The sequence below is a fragment of the Pyrus communis genome, chromosome 11 (assembly GCF_963583255.1).
Source record: "Pyrus communis chromosome 11, drPyrComm1.1, whole genome shotgun sequence".
Classification (NCBI taxonomy): Eukaryota; Viridiplantae; Streptophyta; class Magnoliopsida; order Rosales; family Rosaceae; genus Pyrus; species Pyrus communis.
Window position 1 is genome coordinate 24952737 of NC_084813.1, and position 12876 is coordinate 24965612.

Genomic DNA, 12876 nt, shown 5'->3' on the forward strand with positions numbered 1-12876 from the left:
CTTTCCCTCTGGGGAATCAAGAATTCTGGTCCAAGCCCCGGCGCAGGCCATTAATATTCCATGCAAAACAAACGAAGGTGTGCTAGCTCCTAGTCCTAGCTAGCTACTCTAGTCTTCAGGGTTCAAATGCAGCAGAGCTCGCTGATAGTGTTATACGATATTGTGGTAGTGATCAGAAAATAAGAAACTGTTTGAATTCCTAGTTCAGGTGATCATGATCTAGGAGGAACAAGGAAGTCAATTATACTTGTGTAAAAAAGTTACATTCTTTAATTAATTCATCGTTCTAGTAGAGAGTTACATGTCTTCGAATTTACATACTACGAGCATCTCCAATTAAAAATATAAATTGTCTTGAAATAGTCAATTTAAAACCTATGAACCAATTTTCACCTGCAGTGGGCTGGAATTTGGGAATGATAAATATCCAACCCGACGGAAAATGGTAAAAAAAAAAAAAAAAGCCGATATTTGCCTCTCTTTTTTTCAATATCGTTAACTGAACCTAGCTTGACAAAAAAATTAAATGGTTTATCAAACAGATGCTTCATATTTAAATTTTATTTTTGTTTTGATAAGTTGAGGCTATTACGGTGTAGTGGTATTCTTTTTTACTGGTAAATGAAAGATCTTAAGTTTGATTCTCGACACATGCAAATTTGAACTATATTATTGCTAATCTATTATGAGGCTAAGTCCATTCCCCTCTTTTTAGTATAGATAATATTGATTGTTAAAAAAAATAAACGTTGGAACACAAATTTATTATTTTTCATATAAAAAGAGAGCTTTGTTAAGAAATCTTAATACAAGATGGCCCATATGCTATAAGCTAAGAATTATGTTTTATGGGCCTGTTTGTCAACAAGATTTCGTGATCCATGGCTGTAAACCACACCCGAACTACCCACTGCGGCTTAGGTCTGCAAATCAAAACCACTTTGATTCTTTGGATCTCTAGACAGAGAAAAATACACACCCAATCAGAGCTATAAAACTTGGACAATTCCTTGATGACAACTCTGGAAAAGCAAACATTTCCTTGAGAAAATAAGAAATACAACATAAGGGATGATATTCTTGTGTTTTTTGATGGGATAATCAGTAACCAGAGGAATTATAACCCACATAATTGAAACGCTGTCGAATGTTGTGGTGGTTATACCTAGAATCTCCATAGTCTACTGACTTTATCACCACAGCTTCACGCCGTCCATCCTGTTCTTGAACCGCCCCAAACACAATCTCATTTGTCTCGCTGCTCTTCTCGTAGTATGTATTTGGGTTTGTTGAGTAATGCCTGTGATGCTGCTGCTGTTGCTGATGCTGCTGCATCTGCATTTGCATCTGCATATGGTGTCGTTGCTGCTGCTGCAGCTGAATCTGAAGTTGTTGTTGCTGTTGTTGTTGTTGTTGTTGGTGTTGATGTTGCTGTTGATGTTGCTGATATTCGCCCTCCCATGAATTATAGTAGGCTTGACTTTGCTTCGAACGGCGAGGCTTCTCTAGGTCTTTGGTCATGTATGGATAGGTTTTATTCGGGGTTGGGGATCTGGTTTCTATTGATGGAGGCTCGTCTTCGTCTGGAATAACATAGCTGTCTTGCATGGGCCAAGCATTTGAATGTTCATTAGTTTGATGATACTGCTGCTGTATGTGATATTGTCGGGGCTTACTTCTAAAGCCCGTAAATACTCCCCCAAAGATTTCAGCCACAGACGAGCCAGTGTTGAGAACGATCTTTCCTAGTGAACCAAAGAAGCCGTCATCTAGTTTCTCGGGTTCATCTTCATTTGGAATTAAAGGGGGCCTGACGGATTTTGGAGGCATCTGATATGGTGCTACTGTTGCAGTCCTATGTATAGGAGTTCTTTGGTCCTGTAAATAACTTGCATCATTTGACGAAAACATTGCTTGCACCCTACGCTGCAGCAATGCCAGCATGTAACCAAAGAATGCAGCTGCCATCAGCATTGCTATTCCTGCAATGATGGAGAACATATTTTAAAGATCAGCATCACCTAAAAGCAAATTACAGTGTTGAAAGTCCAAACTGTTTTAGTTACATACCTAAACCGAAAGTTCCATCGTAGCGGTCATTACAGTCATCATAGTGGAGTTGGATCTCCCGAATCGCCTGGTTTCCTCGGTCTATAACGAAAAGAGAGCAGCTGCTGCCTACGTATACCACATCAAAATCAGTAGAAAACTTTGCATCTTCACTTGGACCATCAACATGACCACCTCCTCTGCTCCATTGTCCACCAGCAATAGTCGTAACCCCTATACAAAGGTGAAATAAGTGTTTTGTGCCATTACATTTGACACAACAATTACAGAAGAAAATGGTGATTCCTTAACCACTATGATGCCTTAAACATCCAAAGACTTACCGGCATCACTTATCTTCCTGATAGCCATATTCATTGTGTCTGCGATATAAATATTTCCTCTATCATCCACAGTCAGCCCTTTTGGGTGGTTCATTCTTGCTTCTCTTGGCCTCCCGTCCACATGCCCAGAGTACCCCTCAGGTGATCCAGAAATCAGCTTGGGTCGGCTATCTGCAAACCATCATTCATTCAGCATATGAAAGAATGATAGGTTCTACCAAAATAAATAAAACAGATAGCAAGCAAGCATTAAACTAGGAACTGTACTGAAACTACTTCTATAACGAAAGAGATAGTTTGAAGACTATATTTGCATATTTCATTGATAATAAATAAAGTAAATCTCAAAGTTTATCTTCTCTTTCTTTAGATGGTTTTGATGATTGATTATACTCGAATGCAAATAAAGCTGAAATTACGAAAGAAAAAGGTGAAATCGCGAATCATTAACCGATAAACAACAAAGATTTTATTTTGAAGGAGCTTAAAGGTATAACATGAAGTATAACAAACCCAAGATGAGTAAACAAGAAGTTAAACTGGTCATTAGAGAATCCTGGTCACAAACCAAAAGAAAAAGAAAGTAAATCTCCAAAAAGATGGCACTTGATTATCCAGAAAGTAGAGTCTTCCACTAAACAAAAGCACATAAAGGCAGCAACAGTACTTTTTATAAATGAATGGAATTTGGCAAGAGTAGAAGAAAAGAAAGGAATCAGAAAGACAATGTTAATGTCTTGCGCATCAACCCGAATACAAAGTTTTAACTGTTAGGGTGAACTGACATGGGCGAAGCCACATTGCCTAGTATGCACCCGAGTTTGAATCTCCCTCCCGCAGTTTAGAATAGTTTAGGGTGAACTAGAATTGAGTCCCTGGATATATGTTGATAAAACAAGCAACAAGAGCAGTGATATGATGGTATAATTCGAGAAATAAGGCAGCGAAAGCGGCTTACATCGAGACAGTGGCATTGAGATCTTGTAGATGTTACTATTTTCGGAGTCCAAAACCAGAAGCTCTCCACTTGGGGACACTTCAACCGAGTGTGGTTCAATTCCGAGCTTACTTCCATCAAACACCGTATCCACGGTGTATCCACCCTCAAATTTCATCATCGAACGGCTGGAAACAGCTGAAAAATTGAACCCCATCAACCTCATAAACCTCACCATTTCAAAGAACACTCTCTAATTACCAAACTAACAACCAAAGAAGCACTCTCTAATTACCACATCAACAACCATAAAAATACGAAAAATTGGTAAATCTGAGTTGGGAAAAATACCTGAACTGGTTTTTGTGGTGGATTTCAGTGACCAGAGCCATTTTACAAGAGCAGAAATCACATTGGTGACAATCCCAGTTACAATTTCTGCATATACATACACATATACATATATGCGAAATTACAAGATTACCAATTGAAGCAAAGCCAAATTTGAAGCAGAATGGGGGATAAAGATGGAAACTTCACTCACTTGCAGGAGGTGAGGCAGCTACTCCTGATGAGAAATCCCCAGAGAGCAGAAGAAAAATCAGAAGCAATGCAACCCAATTCCTCACCATTGATGTTGGTTTTGTTGATCAGAGCTCTAAGAGCAGAAGAATACTCACTCACTCACTCACAAGCTCTGAGCTTGTAGTAACCCCACTTAAGTAGGAGACCCCACAGACAGTGTTCTGCCACTTTTTCTACAAATTACTCAGTGAGAATGAATCTTTCTAGAGAGAGAGAGAGAGGAGAGAGAAAGAAGGTAAAAGAGACAAAGTGGGTATGGTGAATTTGGAAGGTTTGGTGATACTGAATTTTGAACACAATGGAGTTCAGTGTTAAGGAAAGGAAAAGGTAAAGGCAAAGGGGGGAGAGAGAGAGAGAGAGAGAGGTCTCACTGCTAGTGCAATGAAAGCAAGAGGGGGGAATCATATCCTCTGTCTTTACTTTTTTCAGTCTTAAATTTGTGCTAACCAATCCGTTGTTAATTAATTACAGTGGGTGCTCACTTCTTTAGGTGGGCAACTTATTTTCTTTAACGGCATCTCTAGTCAATAACGCATTATTATATCATTAAGTTTTTTTACATGACATTGCGTGATTGGATTAGAGTACCCTTGTTCTAGCCTCCAGGGGTAATAATGTCATTTCGTCGTAAGGGTGTGGTTGTTCATGGGATCATCAGCTGATATTGTGCAGTGTTGGAGCATCCACAGAAATTGGAGTGACGAAACTTGTACAAGAAAACAACTTACAACTCTCCAACTTCAATTATTTGTTCTTCATTTGATGCTTTTGTTTAATGCTGTCTTTTTGTTTCTTCACCCTCATCTAACATGTGCTCAGATCTCATGTGTCATATGCTAACAAACCAAAGTGGTCGTGACAATGTTTTTTAACCTTCTTTGAATCTTTGTTTTCTTTCATTGGTCAACAAAATCATATTTTTTCTTTCTTCCGTCTCTTAAGAGAAACAAAATGTCATTGTAGCGGTAACCGAAACTCAATCACGTACTATCGTGCTAGTAAGTTAAAACACATAACATAACTGATTTTAAATATCTTCCTGACATCTCAGTGTAAATAAGCCTCTCTCATGTCCTTCTGAGGTTTCTTTTGGAGTAGGGCTTTCAACATTCATGATTGTGGTCCATCTGAATTAGCAAAGACTCCCATTCCATCATTATCACATTTATTTTTGCAAGGTCAGTGTTATTTACGCACTCATTTTTACCTCTCACACCCTTGTCAAGTTTTAGCATAGATTTTCATATCCGATTGAATGACCAGAGATTGAGAGATGTGTGTAAAAATGAGTGGATAACACTACCATGTTTGCAATTTGATCTTTCTAGTATCTAATGATGAAAGTAGTTTACCACTTTAGATGAAACAATGAATTGCAAACATGGACGTCGAAAAATTAGTTAGAACAATGCACTCTCCTCTCTATGCTTGCGAATCCTCTACAGTTTTAGATTAGAATATCGCTCGAAAAAAAATACTGAATTTGATCTTGAACAATGTGCTAAAACCTTTACAAACTGAACCCAACTAAAAAGCCCAAAACCCAACTCTCTTATTGATGTTGGCACATATGTACTGCTGAGAAAAGCATGCTCAGAAGCCAGTACCACCAGAAGCACTTTGCATTATTGCCTAAGAGCTATACAAGTTTTTACAGTGCAAAGGGCAGCATAAAATATGACTGCAACAGCAAAAATATGAAGAAAAATAAAACAAACCCAAAGAAAAACATTTGATTACAAAGTTGTACCGTATACGCAGAATTATACGTGGTAGACCATCCCAACCTCTAGAGTAGATACATGAGGAATGCTCAAAGCATAACTCGGCCCTCGAAAATTCCTCCTCAAGAAATCGTACCCGAAATTGATCACTATTTTCTTCATAAAACTTGATCCTCTCTTCGCCTTCACGTAAGAGTGGCCTAATATAAATGCCATTCCTGCCTCCCTTGCTTCCATCAGTTCCTGCAGCTCCCCTACTGCTTCCCTGTCGATTCGTGGGGTTTCTGGAACAACGAACCTCACTCTCTTCTTTACCTTTTCGGTAGGCCCTATCTCCTGCAACTCTGAGGTGCTTGCTATTTCGGAGGAATCCGGTTCATCTACAGACATTCTTATGCCGTCTAAATTTGATGATGACGTCCCAACAACTGTCATTTTCTCATCATCTTCCAATTTTACTAGACTCAGATTGCATTCTGGTCTCTCTGACCGAATGAACTCTGCAATACTACAAATCAGATCTCTTTCGAATTCCATGTCATCCTTGTGAACATCACGGTAACCATAGCGTGCTATGCATCTATATAGCCGGTATTCCTTTGGACCAACTCTTCCCACTAAGAATCTTTCCTCGGGTCTGACATGTGGGACTGGGACGGATTTGATGCAGAGGAAAACTACAACCTGATGGAAAGCAGGGAGGTTGGTAACAAAGTGAGAGAAAATAGCCGGGATCCCAGAGACGAGCTCAGTGTGTATAAGGCCAATCCCCCGGACTCGAACAATCCCTAGAGTAGGACCTAAATTGAGGAGCCAGTTGATGGAGACTTTATTTTGGACGTCAAATTCATATTTCTTGAAGGTGCCGTAGTGCCAAACATACATAACCATTAAGAAGATGAATGAAAGAGCTATCGGGACCCAAGCCCCTTCACGAAACTTCATGAGCGATGCTGAGAAGTAGAGTGCCTCAAGGGAGCCGAAGAATAATATAAAGCAAATTGCCCAGAAGAGGCTTTTGTGCCAGCACAAGACTATGACTAGAGACATAAGGCAGGTAGTTACCAGCATGACGGTTATAACGGCCAAACCTATATGAAGGTAAGACATAAATACATTATACAAAAGCTAACACACACGAACGAGCCAAAATATTAGGTTGAAGTGGACGGTACCTGATGCATTTCCCATGGCCTTTGTGTCTCTAAAACCAATGGTAACAGCCAAGCATAGAAACATCAAAGTCCAGTTAATCTCGGGGATGTAAATTTGACCGTGTATTTTCGAAGACGTGTGGACAATTTTGACCCTCGGAAAGCAACCCAAGGCAGAACATTGTTTGATTATCGAGAAAGTTCCAGTTATGATTGCTTGACTTCCCACCACCGCAGCAAGTATGGCTATTGCCAAGACAGGCCATCTTAATTTCTCTGAGACAAGGAGAGAATCCTAATTAGCTTAATCTCAAATTTTACAGTCACAACTACTACAAGTATGGCTAGACACCTACCAGGAACTGATTCATAAAATCCAATTCGATAATCACTTTCTATGATATGATGCTTAGAAAGGTATGCAGCTTGTCCCATGTATGCTAGAATCAAGGACGGATACACCACAAACGTGAAAGCAATCTGCAAGGTGAATGTGACAGACTACTTAGTAGAGATGAAAATCTCCATTCGACAAATATAGCCTTATTCAGTTTGGATACCTTGATTGACGTCTGTGAAAAGTGTCCAAGATCAGCAAACATAGCTTCCGAGCCTTCAAAAGATAAACAAGATAATGTCAGAGAAGGTAAAAATAAGCATCCATGAAAAGATGATTCACTAACATACTCTTGTACCTGTCATGCACAGCAGTATACCGCCCAAGGACATCCAACCTCCTTTTCGAGTCTTCTTAAAAAATTTGTACATGTAGTATGGAGAGAGTGCCTGATAAACATGGGGATTCCAGTAAATGATGTTGTATACACCAATGGAACTGATGCACAAAAGCCATGTGATCACAACTGGTGCAAACAAGAACCCTACTCGGTGAGTCCCGTAATGTTGAAGGGCAAACAGAAATATGAGGATGACACAAGCAACAGGGACTTCAACATCTGCAGAAGCAAGATACAATAAGGAATTACAATAAGCTGATAAATGATAATCAATATGTAGGTAAACTATCTGGTTGCCAATCGAGATAGTAGGAATGTGCATAAAGCAGCATGAAGATATGAGGAAGGAAAAAGAACGAGAATAGTAAATTCTTGTTGTATTATATCTTAACATGCATATGCTAAAAGGGAGATGCAACATCAGCTTTGAGCCTTGAATTGCTGTTTCAAGCATCACAAGCTAAGGCTACACTATTTGATTAAATGGCTGCTCAAAGTCCAATTGACAATTTTCTGTTAGCAAGCACAAGAGAATTAAAGTCGGCAGGATCACCGACAAAAGAGGTTAAACAATGCTAATTGTTAGAAAAACACACAAATGTACAGTGTGACTGGTATAAGGTGATAATATAACTAGAACAGTAGAGGCACTTGAAAATATAATGATAAGATGGTGACTTCATTCTGGTTAATCAAATGTTTTAGCCAGCAGCAAGTGGGTCAAGGCTCGATCACAAAGTCGCACTTATGCATGCCTGATCAGAGGACTCAGGTCATAATTTATACTCTAATCGAAAAGTCATCCTAAATTAATCACCCTTCTTCTTCATCTTATAGCTACATTACATCTTTTAACTTTATAAAAGACAAGACTTTTTACTCTCATGAAAATTAAACTTTGTCTCCTACAAACAAATTTAACCAAATGTTGACTGAAAAAAGAACAGACAAAACTAACCGGGTGTTGCACTAATCATTCAAATTATTTTTTATTAGCTTGATGGTGATCTGACTTTACTTAAAGCAGGCTAATTTGTCTTAATTTTTGTAGGGGTCCCCGCGATAATGTTTTCATTTTTCTAAAATTTGGTATTGCCTGCTTGTCACTAACTTCGCGTCTACGCAATAGAAACCAAGAAAAAGCTTCTGAAATCTAGAGCAACCGCTATTTTGGATTAGCATCTGCTAAAAGTTAGATTTAGATTCCAAACCATGATTTGCATATGTTAAAAGTCTCTTTGCAGATATATTCAGTACAGATGCAAAGAAATTCTGTGAACCAACGAGCCAAAACATCTTATCACTAAGCAGCTTCACTTTTTTAGAATTCTCTTAGCCGTGTTAGCGGTCCTAATCCTGATTAACTACTCAACAATATCATTTTCTAAGTTATTCTGCATCGATCATGAAGTTATGTTTCCGCTGTGCATATTTTAATATCCAACATTTCTATTAGCTGCTCCTAAATTAGAATTCGAAAGTTATATTCTATCCGGATAAAGAAGAATGCAGAGAACATCAACCACCCTTAAATTCAATCTTCTCCTAAAACAATGTAAATGATTTGCAGGATCAAATTAAAAGCTCCAGCGACGAATAACTTACAACGATGCTGCTCTTTCGACATGGAGAGCTCCAACCCCGAAACCGCGGAAAACACTGCACCCACAAGAAGCAAATTCTCATCATTCAAATCCCAATTTCCATAACTTTAAAACCCAAAAACTAATATCATCATATATATAACCTCAAAAGTACCAGAAATTGCTGGTGTGAGCACCCCATCACCAATAACCATACAAGTTCCAATCAAAGCCAGAACAAGCAGCACCTTTTGCAGCGCCTTATGCTTCTCCAATGTCGATTTCAAACTCGACCCGAAAGCGCTGTTCGCTGTCGGAACAACCCCATCTTTTGTGTACTCCGACAGCTCCTCATCCGCCAGCTGGCAATTGGGCAAGGAGCTCACCCGGGCGTGCCGGGAAAGCAGAGAATACAGAGCAAAAGTCCCACCTTCGCCATTGTCGTCGGCTCTAAGCACAATAAACACATATTTCACTAATGGAATCAGCGTCAGCGTCCAGAACACAAACGAGAGAACCCCAAAAATCTCCTCATTGGTTTCTGAGTGGTGAATGTCTTCTGCAAAAGTGCTTTTGTAGACATAGAGAGGAGAAGTGCTTAAATCTCCATAAACTACTCCCAGGCTCTGGTAAGCCAGAGTTAACACCGTCTTCCATGAATCTTTCTGCAACAATTAAGCAAAAGCAGAAGCACAAGAAGCGATTATCAGAAAAGCTGAGAATTTGAATTGGGGTAGTGAAATACTCACACTGCCTACACTCTGCCAAACGTATTACCTTGATTGGATGGCTGCGGATCACACCCTCCAGATCCATGACTGGCACTCAACTCTAGAAATTATACAAAACCCATTCTTTCAAGGAAAATAAAGAAACCCCAGGTGGATTAACACCCTCCCCACTTCACCCAAGTAGAGAGTACAAAGAAATTTGACAGAAAAAACAGTAAAGATTGGATTTTTATCTGTTTTCTTGTAGAACTAGTAGTAGTTTAAAACCAATGCAAACAAATAAAGAAAAAACAAAAAACAAAATACCAGAAAAAATAATATAGAGAATGGTAGGGTGGTTGGGAACAAGGAATTGGAGCTGCAGAATAGAACATGGAGGTGGGAGGTTTTAGAGAGAGAAAGAGAGGAGGAGAGAGAGAAAATGGGTCCTAATTTCTTTATATTTTGTGAAAACAAATGGTAGGTTTGAGTTTGGTTTTCTCTTTCAGCCAAAAAGCTCTTTTGTTCTAGAGAGATGCAGAGGTGGAACTTTCTGAGGAGGTCATCGTCTCCACTTGGCTGTATCTGAGAGAGAAGAAGATACTGGAAGTGGGGGAAAAGTAGTGATCTGTAAACAAGCATGCACTCGCTGAAAAATTCTTTAACACTTGACACTCATCTCTGAACCAATTTATAGTCTGACACAGCAATTAAACTGCAACCCATCAACTGTAAGACTGCAAGCTCCTCACTTGTCAGTGAATCATTGGTGTTTGCCTGGAACCCAAATAGGAGTTGGAAAATTTTTTTTTTCTCTCTTTTTTTATTTCTTTTATTTAAACGATTAAATCACGTTAATGTTTTATGTTAACTTTTTATTTAAAAAAAAAAAGACAAAATAAAGAATATGAGAAGAGAAGATGGAAAGAGAAAGGAAGAAAATCCTACAAATATCTAGAGTGGCATTTTTGCAGTTTCATGGTATTTGATGGGGGAAAGTGTAATTTAAAGAATTGAATAAGTTAAGAACTAAAAGGGCAAAATCTTTTTGTTTTGTTGTTCTAGTGTCCACAGGATTTTGCAGAAATATAATACAGTGGATGGGGTGTGTTTTGCGTGTTAATATTATATTTTGGAGTTATTAGAGGAAAATGGTGGTCATTTATTTTGGAAATTGACAAACTAATTAAACAATAAATTGTTTTGTTTTTGGTAACTCATGTTTGCTCTAATTAGACTAGTAGCCTACCACCACCTACTTGGAGGATTCTAAACCCTAGCACACGGGCAAAATACATCTCCTATATTTCTTTAGGATAAAAATATAATGCAGATATATTTATTCACCTTGTCACCTCTGTGATCCAAACGTATAACCTTGTCCCTCTACCCCGCTCTTGGTTATGTCATTACCAATCACGAGTAAATCTTGAGCCGGCCGCCAAGCCCTTTCTGTTTACAAAGAAATAAAGGAAAAGAATTGAGTTACCAATAACGCATTTTTATAGATGCTAAATAATTTGCGTGATGAGAAATATAAGAATAAAAAATACTGTTACATTATCAGAGATGGAAGAAGAATAAATATCCTTGGGATAGCCAAGAATCTCTCCACCTACTCTTTATAAATAAGTTGAGAAGTGTGTTTAAAGAAAGCTAGCTTTTCTTTATGCCTCAATCCATAATCTTTGAAGGAATAAATTCAAACGGTGTGCTGTTGAAAGACAATGAAGTTCGACTCACCATTTGCATGGAGAAAATTTTGAATGCAACCCGATTATTTCAGGTTAGGTGCTGAAGATATTATCGTTATGCGTAAGATCTGCCTACCATACACAATTTTCTCTTCAAGGGGACGATTGCATAGGTCTTGGTTTTCCTAGCCAAAATTCTGATCTTTCACTAGCTAAAGTGAAGTCGCTTTAAGATACCAGAGATGAGTGGTTAGACCAGAGAAAAATATGCTTAGCAGCCCTAAAAGATTAGCAGCATCTAGAACTAAATATGTGCTTTTATTACTATAAACTATAAAGCAAGTCACACCTTCTGTCTAAGCAATCCTGCAAGACAAAGATACTTCCTTTGCTGAGTTTCTAATACAACTTCTTGTAATGCAAGGAACAGACAGAGAGAAGATGAGAGAAAGGATTTAGAATTTGAGTTCTGCAAGTAAATTAAACTCCAACCAATTAAATCATATTTGAGTGAGCTACTATTTCACACAAAAATTGTGACAAAGAAAAACGTCCTCAGAGTTCAAATCCGAGTTGAGATCCTTTATGGATTTCTGTATTCGGTGCAGTTGAGCTCAAAAATCTGGATCGTTCAATTTAAATCATGTAGTCCTGATTAGTCCATTGTATTAGCCCACCTCACAAAAAACGAAGTCTTCGAACGATTCAGATCTATCTCTTGAACAACCCAAGTTTCTGAATCTAGCTACCTTAAACACAGCAATTTAGAGAGAATCTCAATGCTTCGAATCCTACCAGAAAATTTGGTGAAAGTGCAGCACTTATATGCATGATGCATGGATGGACCCCATTCCCCCAATGCCCTAAATGCGTTGTTCTTGCTTACATGAAACTGAAAGTGCTCAAATTAGGTCGAGGACCCCATGGAATCCTTTATAGTGCTTACATACATATACATGCAGACAAACCTTGACCTACCTATAATTTTAAACAAGTCATTAATCATCCACATCATATATGCTGGTTTGGTATTGTTGTGCTTTGAAAAAAAGCTGCTTCTGCTGTGCTGTGAGAATAAGCAGCTGTGAAATAAAGCAGCAGAGTGTTTGGTAAACTTTTTTGTAAAAGTGCTTTTGAAAAAAAGAAAAAGCAGTATTAGAGTGTTTGGTAAACTTTTATGTAAAACAGATGTGAAAAAAAACCGGTTTTTCAAAGCTGGGTTTTGCAGCTTCTTGTTTTTGGCTTTTTTTCATCCAAAACTGTGAAAAAAAGCTGAAACTGAGTGTTTACCAAACACAAAAACAGCTCCTAGCTTTTTTTGATAGCAGCTTTTTTCAGAATCACCTCAGTACCAAACCA

At 38.4% G+C, this 12876-nt stretch overlaps 2 protein-coding genes across 2 annotated transcripts; both read right to left on the reverse strand.

Moving 5' to 3' along the window:
• Positions 1–735: 735 nt before the first annotated feature.
• On the reverse strand, positions 736–4298 carry LOC137708174 (uncharacterized). The gene is made up of 6 exons (XM_068447183.1): positions 3875–4298; positions 3682–3768; positions 3352–3528; positions 2394–2564; positions 2071–2283; positions 736–1982 (listed from the first exon to the last, which is right to left on the reverse strand). The coding sequence occupies exons 1-6, from the start codon at positions 3960–3962 to the stop codon at positions 1102–1104; spliced, it is 1617 nt and encodes a 538-aa protein (XP_068303284.1). The 5' UTR covers positions 3963–4298; the 3' UTR covers positions 736–1101.
• Positions 4299–5338: 1040 nt separating this feature from the next.
• On the reverse strand, positions 5339–10597 carry LOC137749497 (potassium transporter 8-like). The gene is made up of 8 exons (XM_068489597.1): positions 9891–10597; positions 9289–9778; positions 9136–9189; positions 7489–7749; positions 7354–7406; positions 7150–7273; positions 6815–7069; positions 5339–6730 (listed from the first exon to the last, which is right to left on the reverse strand). The coding sequence occupies exons 1-8, from the start codon at positions 9927–9929 to the stop codon at positions 5679–5681; spliced, it is 2328 nt and encodes a 775-aa protein (XP_068345698.1). The 5' UTR covers positions 9930–10597; the 3' UTR covers positions 5339–5678.
• Positions 10598–12876: the final 2279 nt, after the last annotated feature.